Here is a 16,910-nt window from a genome sequence, read left to right as displayed (position 1 = left end):
TCACTCTCTGGCATTGTCACTAAAGATTTTGCATACAAACCCATGTTGTGGTGTGTGAGGTAGAAGATGCTGATGTGGTAATTAGCTTGGAAGGTTTACTCAAGAGATCTAACAACTGGCAGGGCAAACCTGTGGGTTTACGCGCTTGTAAATAGCTCCTTTTTCAATGGTAACTGCGATAAAAAGTAGAAAGGGTGTAATTTTTTATTCGTGTGTGACAAAATAACAGACATAGATGGGAGTGTTTACTTTCACTCATTTCTTAACTACTTCATATTTCATATTTAAATTACATTTTAAAAATGATGCCTTGGTTTCCATCTGTTTACTTGAGAGCACAGTGGTGCTCGGGAGGCGAGAGTGGGAGTAGCAGTTCCCAGCATCCCTAGAGGAGCAAGGAGAATGTGAGGGGGAGAAATCCCACGGGACGGATACCTTGTCCTTTGAAACGGTGGAAGCTTGGATGTCCCCTTCCTCCTTGCTGAAGGCTGGAAAGCTGTGTTTCAGATGTTACACCCTTGTAGCACCTAAGCCTTCCACAAATTTTTCTGAAATCTGTCAGCAAGATAAGAAAAGCCAAAGCAGATATATCTCCTTTTTAAGTGATGGTAAAGAATAATTTATCTTTTTTTTGCTTCAATTTTACTTCTCTGTTGCAAGAGTTCAGTAACCTTCACAGGTGAGAGCTGTGGCCGTACCACAGGAATCAGCCAGTGAGTCTTCTATCTTAGAAGTGGCCCAGAGTTTTAAAAAGTATCTACAAGGTGTGAAGAGCTTGATTTCTCGGGTATTCTGCTTAAGGCATCTCCAGGTCACTGACAATTGCTAAATGTTAATCCTTCAGCCCCAGTTTGCATGGGTGCTTGTAAGGAAGGGTTCTTACTGGCAGACTGTCCTGGTATTTAATAGAAATCAGGATCTGGCAGATCTGTCATGCAGATTACACGTAGAAAACAGATGATTTTGCTAGCTGAACGTGAAGAACCTTTCCTCTGGAAGATCTCAGTGCATTTCAGAATACCATAATGAAACAATTATAAGCTTGAGCTACTCAACCAGCTGATCCTGTCCCTGAAGGTTTAGTAGGACATGAAAAAAAGCATTTACTTATACTTATTGAGGGTCTCTAACAGAAATATAAGCAGGCTCTTTCTGTAATGGATTTAATTTTAATTTTCATTAGCAAGAAGAAAAGCAAACCCACTAACACTAGACTATTCTTTTCTTTTTGAAATAGTTATGTTGTCAATTCTGGTATCAATTTTATTCTGTAAAATTGTCAAAATACACTTTTCTTTAGACAGCTCTGAAAGAAGTTATACTTAGAAGCTTTTATTTTAGTTCTTAGGAAAATTGCTGAAGAACTTTCCAGGGTTGAAAATAACTCCTACATTTGCCTGTATTCATCATTCCTATTGGATGCTAGTAAGTTTTTAAAAAAAAGACCAAAGAGAAACCGGAACATTTTTCCATGTATTTTGGGAATGGCTTGCCTTAAAGTAAAAATTATCTGTGTAACACATCTGGCATCACATTAGATGGTAAGAAGAAGTAACAGTCAAAGGAGCATGTCCTAAACTATCTGATAACTCTATGTAAATGAGTGTGCGTACAAACTAGGAACAGAGCAAAGGGTTAAATCCAGTCTGTCCCATGGTGGATGACTGAGCCAGCCCTGATTTGCACACAGCTTTCCCAACAACTGCCTGTTTCTGTGCAATGTGCTAATGACTTTTGAAGTACCTCGGTTTCAAAGGGATCTGCTCTGCAGCAGGATATGGCCCTGGTTTGAGCTGCCAGCTGCTAGAAATCTGTTTCAGATCTGTGCAGAGTCCAGGGGTGGAATCCTGGCTGCTCCAGAGTGAAAGATTAGTGCAAGGCTGGATTTCACTCTCTCTCTCCAGCATTTTTTAAGATTTCCCTTCAGGCAGTTGCCACATGTACAATAATAATCGCACCTTCAGTGCAAATGAATTGGTGGCAATGTTTTCAGCATCTCTTTACACTATTAACACCTGATGCCAGAGCAGCTATCAGTGTCAAACAGCCGGTGAAAACCTTGCCGTTTGCTTGGCCTTGGTGCTGCCGGAGGAGAAAACTCAAGAATGCTGGTAGAGACTTTGTGCTTTGCAGTCTTAGATGCTGAATTACTGCCCAGATAATTGGGTAAAATATCAGTGCTGCTGAAACCCAGTATTTTTTCCCACCATCTGTAATGTGTCATTGCATAATCTAGCTTTGTATTCAAGAATGTTAAGCCCAGGTTGTATTTGGTAACATTGATTTCTTTGGTACCTACTTGATCTGTATTTGTCATAGTGTTTGTACTCTCTTTCTTAAAGAGATGTTAGGCAAAAGATAAAAGCAGAGTGGATTCCAGACACTGATCCTGACACTGAAGTGTAAACGATAAATCCATTGAGAATTAGAGCCTTAACCCACAGCTGCCGAGGTGGGACGCAGACGTCTGCCGCTGTGGAGAAGGGCAGACCCCCATGCCGCCTCCTCTATGCCTGCGTGTGCATTTGTGTTTCTCTTCATCCCAAGCTTTTTAAAAACTTTTATGTCAAATTAAAATGACTGTGTAATCATGGTCGTGTCCTACTGTTCTGAGATACATTATCTTTTGACTCTGTGCGGCTGTTACTTGCTTCATGACCGGTGATGAATGGCTGTGCATGCTGCATCTGTAAATTGAAACGCTTCTTTAAAACTGTCTCAAAGAACATTGCAGTCATTGCTTCAGCCAAGTTCTGTGGTGGGAATTTCCAGCTCTTCATGATCTTTCACAGCACCCTTCTCAAAAGTGTGCCTCGAAGAAGAAAGGAAATTTTTAAAGGTTTGTATATAAAAATACATTAAATTGAAAAAAGTCCAGCAGGCAAGGCCTGGTTCCACTGTGACTAAAGCCTACAGTGCAAACGCGTCTGAATATCCAAGGATCTAGGCTAACTGCTTATCCTCAAGCAATATTCCTGTAACATTCATCAATATTAAGGTTATCCTGAGGCAGAATGCTAAGTAAGAATTAGTGACAGGTATGCAATGCTTTTATTCAGTAGTTGGCTTGAAGGTAGCTGTGCAGTTCCACACTGGTGCCTGCAGCCTGGGTCTGACATCCCTCGGGAGCATCCCGCAGTCATCCTCAGCTCCCGATCAGTGCTGGCTCAGCTGCCCAGCCCCCGTGCGGGCAGCCCCCTGCGAGGGAGCAGGGCTTTGGTTTGCCCAGGGGGCAGTTCTCCTGGCAGGAAGATTGAGGGGTGTGGATGTACATCTCCAGGGCAGCTTGGCAAGGCCAAGTAGGGGCAGGCAGCCAAAGCTTGCCGTGGTGGGAAGAGCGATAACCAGGGAGGGGGAGGGAAGGGTTGTACAGCTCCAAGTACAGCACAATCCTGATTTTGGCCATTAAATGTTTTTGTAACTAATTATAATTCCTCTTCCCGCCATCTTCAGTTTGCTGATAAATGGCGTGACACATCTTTGCTAACTCCCGTGAGTGGTAGGTTACCAGATCCTTTCTGTTCAAATGTAAGCCCAAAGCTGAACTTTTCCTTTTCCTGGGAACACCTGGATTTGGTTAAACCTTCTGTATGTGCCAGTGGAAACCTGCAGAAAGACAGCGGTGCCTTTTCTGCTATCCTGACTTCTGTGGGCTGCTGCCAAGGTGGGGAATTGAAATACTTAACAATAAATGTTTATTACTGTAGCATTTAAATATTTGAAATTAATTAAGAGAGTCTTTTAATTTCAGTGTTACTTTATTTAAGTGTTATTGTTTCTGTGGTTTTTAGATCACCGCATCCTGACCAAAAAAATGGTCGGAATTTATTCTGGTCTTTGTCGTTTCTTGGTCTGAGGGGTAAAAATGGACGCTTATCTCCTGTCAGATTCCTTGGAGAGCTATGAGGAAATGAGCAATAAAAGGCTCTTTGAGTCTTTTTTAACTTTAGTTTATTATCTATTATAGTTACTGATGTGTGGAAACCAACAGAGAAATTTTATGTGTTTGCAGTTACAAAGCCCTTAACAGCTGTAGCTACAAGCTGAGCACCTACAGCTTTTTAAAATGTGTTTTTATAAACGTAACGTTAAATCATCATGATTTTGTAAACCAGTCTCCTTAAGAAAATTCTTGAGATAATAATATGTGGGTAGATATACTCATTCGGAGGTGATTTGTGGGTACTCACTCACTCTCACTTGTTTACTAACTCCACCAAGAGAGCAAGGCACGATGTGGGCTTTTGTGGGGCAGGACTGATGATGGCGAAAACGCGCGTCTCATTCCCCCTGGCTGGGTGCAGTGCTGGGTGGAGAACCAGGGCGGGGAGAAGAAAACTGGGTGAGTCAAGGGCACTCAGCATACCAAAGGGCTCAGAACCGTGCAAAACTCTCTTTTCATGCAATTTTAGGACAGAAGTATGCTTTTCTGTGCATTGTCCTGCTCTCTGTATTCCTCTTCTCATCTGGCTTGGGTGGACTTTGTGCATCTAATCCTGTCCACTGGAAACGGTGAAACTAATAAGCCCTTTGGATCAAGTGCAAAGGGCAGCACGAAGGGGACTGTTCTCAGCCTGTACGCATTGCTGATTAATAATACCGCCATGGGCATACATTAAAAAAAAACAAAACCCCAAAAAAACCCCACAACCCATTGAGAATGCAGACATGTCAACTCTTGTCTTTTGCGTAAGAAATGCACTCCTTGGCATTCAGATTGCTGTTCACTACTGTGGTGCCCATATAGCCCCCATTTACACCATTGCAGTCCTGGTCTGAGTGACTGGCCAGCCTGGAAAGTCTGTTCCTTTGCCAGGGACGTTCCCCAGAGGCCTCCGAATGCCCCTGATATGATCCAGCATGCAGATGTATCCATCACACGCTTGCATGCTTGTCCCTGGCCAGACACGAGACCCATGCATTGGGATTCCAGTAACTTGAGAAGTCTGAGAATATGCAGCAGTAAAACAAACATCAGCCATTCAACTTCCAAAAATTGCATTAAGCCAGAAGAGACAATGTTATTTCTGCAGGTCTGTTTTAAATCAACCCAAGTATTATTCTGGAGCCAAAGCTATAATTCAGTAAAACTTGATACAATCTTGGAAGGCCACAGAAAGTGTTAAGAAATACCACTGGAAGTTGAGACCTGTAGATACTGCAATAATCTGCATTTTAAACTACAGAGACATGCCTCTTAAATACCATTTGAGGCACACTGCAGAGGATGATGGGTTACCTTTTCAACAAAAATCCTTAAAATTCAGAAGGTTTTGTCTGCATGCAAAACCTGAACCATTTTCCCAATGCTTGCAGCTGAAATACTGAATATGAATGTATAGGAAAGATGCATCCATAGTGCCATGGAAGTTGGCTAAGTGGAATGGCTGATGGCCGTACTCTGATGGTCATTTAGGCTCCCTGTAAGGCTGCCAGCCAGGATCTTCAGCTCTGTAGGGGAGTTCTGAGGGCAAGGGGTAAGGCGTAAGAGAGACCTCTGCCTGCCCTTCAGGGGCTGCTGCTGCCACTCTTCCTGTGCAGAGGCTTTAAGGAGCAGAGATTAAAGTTGTTGGTGGCATTTTTGATGAAATGTTACATTTTTTTGGATTGGCTTTTCTTCCTCTGTAATTTTCCTTAAATGGAACATCGATGGCTACATTCTGTACATTCTGCGCAAATACAAACTGAGTTTCACCAAATGTTTTACTTGAGAGGGAAGGTGGCTGGTGCACAAAAGTTAAATGACTTGGCTCTGAGAAAATCTGTTTTAGAGCCAGCATGGGAAGACACCAGAGCTGCTTCCCACCTCTCCTGCATGCATTTATTTCTGTGTTGTGTTTCTGCCTAAATAGGAAAAGTAAAAAGATAAAATAAAGCATGAATGTCTCTAGTGATACTTGCTTCATATCTTCTTTCTTACAGACTCAAGATGACTTATGAGTAGTATAACCTTCTACTGAATGTATTGTTTTCATTGAAATATCAGGATAATATTATTGCTTTAGGCTCCATATTTTTATCATTAAAAATACAGATCTAGACACTACACATTTTTGGCCTTTTTACCAAATACTGTAATATTATGATTGGATACAGAGAAGGCTTAATGGTTTTGAGGAATCAATATTGTGATCTTTCTTTTCCTCCACAGTCTTTTACAATATCAATGTGACTTCTTTCTGATGAACTCTTTTAAGATACACAGTGGTGTCGTCAGAATAGAAATATTCTGATACTCTATCAAGAAATATTTTCGGTAGAAATATCAAGACTTTTTGCTCAGAAAGTGGCCTCTGACGGTACAAGACTTTCAGCAGTTGAATTTGTTACGGCTCTTAAAAACACAATATTAGCGTACTTGAAATTAATTAATGAGTCATACTTGCTGAAGAAAACCAAAAACTGTACACATAAAAAGTAAAAATAACTACATCTGTAAGAAAATCTCCTGAAAATGACAGTGACATTTTAATCCATCCTAGTACTGACTTCATCTTCCATGGTATTATTTCCAAGAATCTGGATCCTTTGGGTTCGTGTTGTACTGGTGGAGGTTTTGGCACTGAATCTAGTGAACTCATCATCCAGACCTTGCTCTGAGCCTGGAAATACGACGCATATTTTTACTATGATTACCAAGAACTGTTTAAAATGGTTTCTATGAAAGTGTTTAAGGCAAACTAAGAGTAATGGGCCTTTTGCAATGGCCAGAGCTGTCTTGTCCCATATTGTTTGCAAAGTGCCATCGATATTGGAAAATATCATTGTTAGAAGAAAAATATAATTATTATAAGAAAAGTGATTGATGTAGGACTTCAAAATTCCATCTATTTGAAAGTTGCATTGATGTTTTTAAAAAAATCACAGAAAATTAACTTGCCAGATTGATTCTAAGAAATGTGGTTTTCTTAAGAGTGGTGAATGAGATGGTGTGAAGAGTTCTGGAGGTTTTGCACACCCAGGAGTTGAGAATACATCTGTGTAAACAGCCTTACAAAAAAAGTCTGATGAGTAACTTGTTTTGCTACTTGCTTTTCTCCTCAGGTTTGCCAATTTGTCGTATCTGTCAATGGCCTCAACGTTCTCCATGTGGACTACAGGACAGTGAGCAACCTCATCCTGACTGGCCCTCGAACGATTGTGATGGAGGTGATGGAAGAAATAGAGTCCTGAGAAGGAAAAAACCTCTTACAGGACACTTTTGTGAGAGAAATAGCGACAACTGGTGGAGCAGCATGACACAAGGAGGAAGAATGTTGCTGTGTCTAAATAGATGATTTTGCTTTTAGGGGAGGGGGGCTGTCTTCATTTAACAATAATAGCACTGGTGGTGATGCTAAAAAGTGGACAATTGATACCAGCATGTTTTCACTAAGGACTTTTCTTTGCCCAACGGAGACAAGGTTAAGGCCTTTAGTTTGTCTGTCCAGCCATGTCTGCGTCGGTCAGAATGGTTTCCCACCTGAGAGGCTGTGCAGATATCCTCACGGTCCACACTGGATCAGAGCACTTCAGGAGATGAAAGAACCAAACACTGTGGGGTTAGGATGTCACAGATGGTTTGCATATCATATTTACGTCAGTAGACATCCTCCTGGTGTCCAGCTTTGTTCGAGGAGCGTGTGCCATCACAGTTGCTCTCTTCTCGGGCGAGGGGCAGCTGACTCAATGCTGGCTTGATTGCAATCAAACACGAATGAACTGCAGATGCATGAAAAAAAAAAGTGTCCATTCTCTGCAGAGGATACTCTGGTATGAATGCTTGGGTCTGACTGAATACATGGTTTAGTCTAGAAAGAAAAATTCTGCAAATAGAAAAGCGTGCGGTACTTTCACAAAATCTGCCTTTGAAAATTGGACTTTTTCTTTTAGATGCCAACACTGGCTTAGGTGCTCAAGTATAAAATATTGATTTTGGTTCTTTCCTTATCTGTAAAGGAAAGGTGTCTCAGCCTTGCTGTTCATCACTTTGGAGAAATTTTAGACACCATTCCTGGAAGAAGAATGTTTAGGAGGTTGAAATGGAAGATTCTCAGTGTTAGAATTAGCAATGATACATCCAGATGTTCCAGTAGAGAAAGTACACTTCAAATTGAAGCAATGTACTTGAATGTACATTAAGCTTGTTAGCACTTTCCAATCATCTAATGTTTTGCAAACTACAGACTTGCCACATGAGTTGTATTTGACACTATTACTAATAAAACATTATATTTAACTGACACTTACTCTTTTTCAAACAGCAGGGTTTCTTCATTGGTGAATTCATGAAACAAACCTTTTTAAAAAATGTATCTACAAATTCCATATTCTGCAGACTTAGGTGAACTCCTCAACTTGATGGTAAGTGCACTGCTTGGGTTTTCTTTGATCTTTGAACTGAATAAATAAATGCATCCTTGTCCACAGAATTAAAAATACATATTGCAGACTTTCTCTGCTCTCTGAATTTTACAACTAAAGCTTGAATTTCTACATGACCAAACCACAAATCGTTCAGTTACGAGGTGGGGAAAGTATTTTTTCCTCAAATGATTTTGAAATATGTTTTATATTAAAAATAGTTCTCACTAAATACATTGCTCTTGCAGTATATTTTTCACCACTCAAACACTTTTACATCAGAGATGCAGCAAATGTTCAAAATCACATATGCCTACAGCTGTGTAGATAGAAGTCTGTGTATTCGTTATTTCTGATATAGTGTATCTGTGGTTGATTTTTCATCGTGAAAACTTCTCATATTCCACTAATATGCAGCAGTGCAGGGAGGTATAAAACTGCAACTGCTAACTTGATGCTAACCAGGCACAAAAGTGTTTGGAGGATTCTTTCAAACTGTCATTTAGTATGACAGTTGTTTATCCCGATGTACCCCGAAAAACTTCAATACACATAAATAACCTATAGCAGATTATATTCTACAGTTCATCTAAAAGAGTTCAGCATGTAATGTTATATGAAATTGTAACAACTGCCAATGGTATCCACTGAGACGGTTGGAAGACATCCTGTTGTCCCAGAAATGTGTCGGTATGCTACAAGTTTCTGATCTTGGGAATCCAGGAATGCTTCCCCAAATATCTCTGTTTTCTTTTCTTTTTTGCCTGGCTTGTTTTGGTGGCTTCATTGGTATATACCTTGAACAACTTTAAAATATAAATTCTACATGTTAGGCTAGGTTAAATATTAAAATGTGAAGGATTTTCTTAGCAAAATGCTAATGATTCTCTCTAATGCCATTGTGGATTCTTGTGTCTTACATCTCTTGCCTTAGTTAATATTCTGCTACAAGTTCCCCATAGCTTACAGATAATTAAGAAACTGGGTCAGAATTTAGCTTAATAATGCATTACAGAGTGCACTTTAGACTGGAGCAAAAAGAGTGAGAATGGGGTCAGGGAGAAATCTGTGCATATCATTATGTTACAGATTGGAGATGGCATTTTCATTTGCAAGATACTTTAGTCTCTATCCGAATTTGAGCAACATTACTTGCCTGTTGTTTAATGGGGATTTCTGTATTGTGTTCCCAACTTGATTTGCAATCCAGAATTTAATTAATTCTTTCCCTCTTCAATGTGACAAAGGTGTTCAAATTATCTCTGCAGTGAAATTTTGTGTTTTGGAAAAACGGATGCAAAGTTAACAATTTAGCTATGAAATGTATCATTTCCAATTAAATTGCAGTTTGTCTGCACATAGTGATACATATCCTCTGAAACATCCCGCAGGAGACAGTGTCAAACTCTCATGCATTGCAGAGGGCACAGAATTTTGAATATAATAGAGCACATTGCTTCCTGCGAAATACCAGGGGAAATGTAAGATTATTCACAGAAGTGAGGCATTTCAAGAGATGCATGAATATCAGTATGGACTAAAGCAAGAAACCAGAAAGGAAAAAAAACCCTGGCATCAGCAGTAATAACTTCATTAAAAAGATAGGCATTTTTGTAAGACTTACTCTCTTACGTGATTGCATTTTTTTATTATTATAGATCCTGTGAGATCCTCTAATAAATCTCTATGCTGTAATAACACAGATTAGTGCCACTCCTCTGCACATGTACATTTGCAAGTCATTTATGGAATGTCTTCAAGCAATATAATAGTTAATTAAATTCAAGTAGCAGTTAAGCTAATTGGAGCATTAATTCAGTGCAATATTTGTCCTGTTTTTCTTCTGTTATATTTCCTTCAAGATACATAATGTTGATTATCAAGATCAAATACTATATGTATACTGTTGAACACAACTGGTTCCATAGTTAGTCCTATGGAAGGCATTTCACTCACTAAATAATGCAGTAATCTGCTTCGGATGTATCAGAATTTGATTGGCTGCATTTCAGGTCTCCATAGAAGTTGAAAATAAAATTGAAAGCATCAAAAAGATACAGTGGTGTCATAGCAGCATCTACAATACCAACGGGTCTGTCCTAGTCTTTCTTCTATGAGATTACCTTCAGGAGGAGGTTTGGGAGGAAAAAGTTATGCAGTAGGAATATTTTTCTTGTATTTATCTTGGTATTTTCTTCAATTTCTAGTTACATCCTCACTAATAACTACAGAGTGCTAGGGATGTGTCAAACTGTCCCACAGTTACTGGTTTAATGGTCAGCATGTCCGCTTAGCATGATCTGGACCTCTGATAAAATTGCCCAAGTGCAGTTCAGAGATGAACATGAGATCAGAGTTTAGGCATAGGAGTGCAGGTGGTGGTGTGCCATTTGGCCTTAGGACCAGAAAACAGTCCCTGTATCAATCTGATGTACTACCACAGACGTAGCCAAAGACAGTAGTCTGAGGATTAGGAAGAAGAAGGAGTGACTAACTTCTTTCTTCGTCGGCACTGACAGCTATGATGCATGCAAGTTTCCTTTTCCCAGTGGATGGAGACAGAACGATCAGATTACAAGGTAACGCTCTAATAATCTCAGATAACAGCAGGAATGAAATACTAATTTTTATTGCTAATTTTGCTAAATAAGAATTCTACTAATTTCAGAGACAGGAAAAAACAGAGACAATATGGTTTGCAAAAATGTTTGCCTAATGCAAGACAGACTGAGAAATCAATTGTTGCAATTGTGAGTATTTTCTTCCCAGTGTATAATTAGAACTAGACCACTCATGTAAGTGAAAAAACATGTGCATGTCACATGCATTAGTAAAGCTAGACAACATCACTCTTCAAACGAAGTGAATTACTAACCTTTTACAATAAAACTGCCATTAAAGGTTTCCATAAATCACACTTACAAAATTTGTCTTTATCTGGTGAGTGATGTGGTTTATATTTTTTGCTTATATGTGTTACTTATAAAACCAGAAATAGCAACTGCCAATGTAATGATTCCTTTTGTATACATGCAGTTAAGATAAAAATATCACTGATATTCCAGAGAAGCTGAATGATTTAAAACCATTACATTTCTCTAAAAACTTCTACATAAATAAATATTTACACAGCCATTTTTAAAATGAAACATTAATGCAAGACATAATCTAAGAATGTCAAAGAATGTCACGGGACTCAATGATACAATGGATTTATGCTATAAAGACAGTGTTTCATTTATAGGTACTGAGTCTTTATGCTTGCAGTTCCTTAGAAGAGTTCAGAAATATTCAGAAGGGAATAGCTGTAACTGTCAAACGGAGTGTCCCCCAGAAAAATGGCTGTATTGTTGCAGTTAGGTATTCATTCTCATATTGTCCATGGGAGCTGTGAATTTCCAGGACTGTTGAAACTCAAGTTGCACAAGAATACACTTAAAAAGAAACGCTTAGCTTCAAGAGCACTGTATGCCAGGTAGCACAAATTGTCTTGTCTCTTATACAAATGCTGCTATACACACAATAGCTTTCCCATCCTATGTCACCATAGCTCTCACTGAACTTAGAGTACAACAGTTGCCTACTGGCTTTTGTATGGACTTGTCAAATAATAATTGATGATTTCAGAATTTTCAGGCAATTAGAGCCATAAGGAATTCTCTTATATTTACGTGCAACTTCTTGCCTCTGTTCCTAAGGTGTTTCTACCCAGGCTTCTACAAAATGGTCACTAGGTTATTGCATGTGGACAGCTAGCAGCATGCAGGCCATTCTGAAGGGGTGTTTGCATCATGCCTGAGCAGCCGAACACCTCCTTTTACAGGGAAATGTTCCTACAGCTCCTGCTGCTGTGTGCGCCCAAGCAGGACAAGCTGGGAAACACTGGTCTAAAGGACAACCCATGCCCACCAGGCTGTTCCGCCTCTGCCAGTGATTTATGGACATACTTTGTTCTCTTCTCTATTCTATTTCTTTTGCCACATAGTTAACAACGGTCCGATTTTCTGCTTCCAGCTCAAAAATTGGTTCTTGAAGGTCCTGATGGCCCTGCTTTCTTTGTCATTTTTACTCGTCTGTGTTTGAGGGGCTCTTAATCATGGTCAGCATCACTAGCTTTTCATGAATTAGCAGTGCTTATTTATCAAGCCTAAGATTTCAGGAAAATGCATGAACTATCTGCTGCTTTGCTGTCGAATGATAGCTAACATACAAACAAAGTCTTGAGATACGAGAACAAAATAAGACAAAGTTACCAGAATGATGGAATAAAAATCATTTGAGGTATAAAAAACCACCACACTTACTCTTAACAAACCTTCATATGGTTCATAACAGAGTATGACCATGGCTTTCATGGACTTCCTCAGTTTATGGAAAGAAAAGATGAGAGAACTCCAAAGAATGTTGTTTTCCTCTCATCCTATGGATGAGCTACCACAGACCCTCTGCTCCTTCCCTCCATCACATCCTGGCTGGAGTACAGCTTCCCAACCATAGCTGGGCTTAGAACCACATAAACTCACATCTTCACTGCAAACTGTAAGTGACTGGAGAATTTAATCATTAGGATTTATGTTTTCCTCTTCAGATTTTACAGTGACTTGTACCAAACAGGAAAAAAAACCCCAAAAACCCCGAAAACATTTCTCCCTCCATCCAGTTAAGAAATGCTCCTTTTGCCCCTTATGTTTTCGGTGGAACGTGTAATGAACAGAAATTATACTTTTCTGTTTTTGTACCCAACATAACTCAGGGAATACTAGTTCTTACCTGCACTTCTCAGGCAAACCTCCACTGAATCTCCCAGGGAAAATTTTACCTGAGCAAAACCTGCAATATGATGCCTATTACTAAATTGTAGCTGGAAAATACGTAGTATATACAAACCACTAGGGTTTTTTTGAAAAAAACAAAACAAAACAAAACAACAACAACAACAAAAAAATCCAGTTAGTTCTTTTAAAATTCTTATTGATGATTTTAAAGTAGAAGCAAAATGAATGTAGAATGGAGAAGAGCATCCATCAGGCAAGTGCAGTGACAGGGTGTAGTATGGAAAGGTTCTGTCCCATTACGTTTCTTAATAGCATCACAAAGGAGAAAAGCAGGTTTATGACAAAATGTACAGTTTACATTTTTACCTCTGTCTTCTCAATAAAACCAAAGTTGTAATGAATACTTTTGTATTTAAGAACATAAAATGCACTGTATAAGAACGTAGTGAAGATTTGTTTGTGAAATATTTGTTTCAAATGTAACAAGCTACCCAAACAAAACATTTCCTTTAAAGAAACAATATTCATTTATAATATGAAGTGATGAAAACTTTTTTTCATATTTTTGATTTCTAAAATCTTTATGAAATATTTATGTATATCAGCAAACACTGCATGTATCAACTAAAAATATACATGCAGATAAGCAGGCTTGACTTAACAGCTGTTTTGTCAATGGAGTCCAGCAATGGGGCCAAACTGAGCTCTTCATGTTTATTAGCAAAAGTTTAATTAAGCATGATGCTGAGCAAAGCCTGGGAAACATTAAGTTTTTTCACTTGGAAGAAGTGCTTAGTAGTTTGCAGGATCAGAAATCCATTTAATTTCTATTCTCAAAGTGCCCTAACATCCTTGCTTTACCTGCAAAGTATTTCTAGAAACAAGATTTTCTTAAAACTCCTTTAAATATTGCAATGGAACCCACTAGCTTTTATGGGTTAACTTGGAAAGGAAGAAACATGAAAGTATTTAAGATCTTAATGTTACATTTTCCTGTTGCCTGTTTGGTTTTACAGGCATTGTGAGCTCAACTGCTTTTTGAAGATAACTTACTGCACCCTTTTGTTTGTTACTGCAGTTTGGGATGTGTGTGTGCTTTGTTTGTGTTGCCAAAATCAACAAGATCCTGTTGAATATTAAAAACATTCAATATTTCATTTTCCATTACGCTCCAGCAGGCAAACCATCTATTACAAAATATGCTTACAAGAAGCATTTACAAAAGGGTGCTGTTGCCCTCTTAAATGTTCAGTTTTCATTATAAAATATGCATTACACTTTTTAAATTATGTTTCATTACCTGCTGTACATGTATCTGCACGATTGTATTACTGTTCGTTTTCCTAAGAGACTATTTTCCAATGGCTATTGATTCACCTTCCTTATAACAGCATCAGTATTCCATTCCAGAGCCCATTTAAGTGTAAATCCCCTTGACCTTATCTCCTACATAGTAAAAAAAATAATAAAATCTTCTCTTCTGGTTCAGGTGGAGATTATATTTGGAAGATGAAGGCATAGAAAACTTCTACTTTAATTCTTATTCGTTGTTTCTTTTGCAAAAAACAGAAAATGCTGTCTTAATGTGCAGAGCTTCAGGAAGCCATATAATACAGGAAGAAAAAATTTATAATTAGGGTCAAATTGTCCACATTTTAAAGGCTCTTTGATGATACCCTCTTCCAGTAGTTACCATGATTAACTCCTAACAATGGGCTTGTAATTACAAAGGTGACCTTTGGCACTGGGCTAATGCAGTGCTCTCTTCCCTGATCTGCAGGTAATCTGAAAAAGCACCACAGCAGGGTGATGGCATCTACTGCTACTTATCTAATTGGAATCTGAACTCAGAAACCAGGGGGTTGGTTCTGTTGCCTACGCATAAGTTTCAAGTGCCATCTAAAGATGCTTTAGGGTATTTGAGACATTCTCACGGGGCAGAGAGGGACCTATGGGGAAGCCCATGCCCCCTCAAAATTACATCTAGAGACAAAGTCCCAGAAGATGCCTTAAATACTGTAGGATGTGTCAAATGGCACTAGACACCTATGTGTGAACAACTGAATGACATCCTGATAATCACCACTTAGTATCAGCAAATTCAATTATCTGACTGCTGGTAATTTTATTGGAGTTACCCAGCTGTATATTCAATTAGTGCTGATGATGAGAAAGAACTTCCTGGCTGTCCAGCCAATTCTCTGAGAAATTGTTGCACAATTGTATCATGTAGAACTGACTATGATGATGTGCTATTCTTAAATATCCCAAGAAATGTGTCTCCTTTTCCTTTCTTCTTAATGTTTTTTGTCAAGATGCAAAGTGGCCTCTCACTCCAGGACAGCTTTGTTTCTGAATTGTCTATCGCCAGTCAAAGGGACCAGAGCCATTTGTCAGCTGAGCTGCAGTCTGTGTATATAAGTGACCATACGTAATTACTTTCTGCATGTTCCAGCAGACTCTTCCTGCTTCTTGGGTGTTACTGTTTTTAAGTTATCCTGAAAAGGACTGATTTCACTCAAGGAGTAGCAAGGCAGCAACCTGCCTCTGTCAGGGAAATGAGATCATAAGAAGGAGCAGCAGCTACTGCAACCACAGCAGATGAGAACAAAGGTAGCAGCAGCTATTTCCACTTAAACCTGAGTTTTATTCCACTCCTTGCAATGTGACATGTACTGTAACTCTCAGGTGTCCTGAAGTGTTTATATACCTCCCTTATGCTTCAGTGATGGGTCTCCCTCTACGTCCTTTGCACCACAGTCATGTACCTCGGTGTTTGACATCTCAGCCCTTGGTACGAGGGCAGCTTCTGCTCACCCCCCATAGCAGAAGGAGGCAGAGGCAGTGTCCAAAACCAAATGAGGAATTCAAAAGTGAATTATAGAGAATTTAGGTGGTGACATAAAAAAAAAACGTTTAAAAAAATCCATTTAAAAATACCTGTTAACCCATACAGGTGCTTAGAGGGCCATCAGCACTGAAGATTTCACCAGTAGTTACCGAACATGTTGCAACTGCGACTGTAGCCTTACCAGCTGGCTTATACATCTTCACGTTCAACAGGTTTAACAACTGGCAGCACTTCCTCGGGTTCCCCACTCCCACATCTACCAAAGTGTCACCTGACGAGCCCCTAGACCCACTGTCGAGGAGGTAAAACCCACATGGGCAACCTGGATATCTAAGGTCATCCAGGAAGCCTGTGGAGGAGCAGAGCTGGAACTTGCTCTTGCACGCAAGACCTTGGCTGGTTCGCTGCCTGCTGGGCAACCCCCCGGAGGGGAAGCAAGACACATCCCCTGTATTGACTGCAACCCATGGGCTCCGTGGCTGTGGAAAAATATTACCCTTTATGTATCATGTATCTTCTGTAGGTGTCAATTTGCTATTTGCAATCCCATATGTTTCATTTTGGCAGGCTCTTGTCACCAGCGTGCCAGGTACCCATCATGTGCAGCCAACCTGTGAGCTCCTCAGCTCCACACTCCCCTCCAAGCTCCCCTTCTTCCCCACCTTTCCCAGCCAGAGGCTCCCTCTGTAGCAAGCCCCAGTGCCAAGCTCCGCTTGCTGAGGCCGGATCGGGCCCCAGTCCCTGTACAAACAAAAAAACCAAAGCCACAAGAACAGCCGGTGGTGCTCTGAGAAGCCAGTCATACCAAACACCGTCAATAGCATGTTCAGCTGAGGGTTTGGTTTGTCCGGCACATTCCTGCCCATTGCTAAAAAGCAAGCGTTTGGGAAGCTCACAGGCTTTTCAAAGGAAGAACGGCATAGCTGAATAAGTATCGCTAC

At 39.8% G+C, this 16,910-nt stretch overlaps 1 protein-coding gene across 2 annotated transcripts in view; it reads left to right on the top strand.

Moving 5' to 3' along the window:
* DEPTOR (DEP domain containing MTOR interacting protein) overlaps positions 1-8,224 on the top strand; it is a 76,092-nt gene extending 67,868 nt beyond the window's left edge. For both annotated transcript variants that reach the window (XM_056330707.1, XM_056330706.1), the window contains one exon: positions 7,045-8,224. In XM_056330707.1, the coding sequence (XP_056186682.1) occupies positions 7,045-7,173 (129 nt within the window). In that variant the 3' untranslated portion in view covers positions 7,174-8,224. The remainder of the gene's footprint in view (positions 1-7,044) is intronic.
* The last annotated feature ends 8,686 nt before the right edge of the window (positions 8,225-16,910 follow it).

This window comes from Falco biarmicus, chromosome 3, assembly GCF_023638135.1.
Source record: "Falco biarmicus isolate bFalBia1 chromosome 3, bFalBia1.pri, whole genome shotgun sequence".
NCBI classification, from domain to species: Eukaryota; Metazoa; Chordata; class Aves; order Falconiformes; family Falconidae; genus Falco; species Falco biarmicus.
Note: the sequence above shows the minus strand (reverse complement) of the source record. Positions and strands in the feature narration are given on the sequence as shown.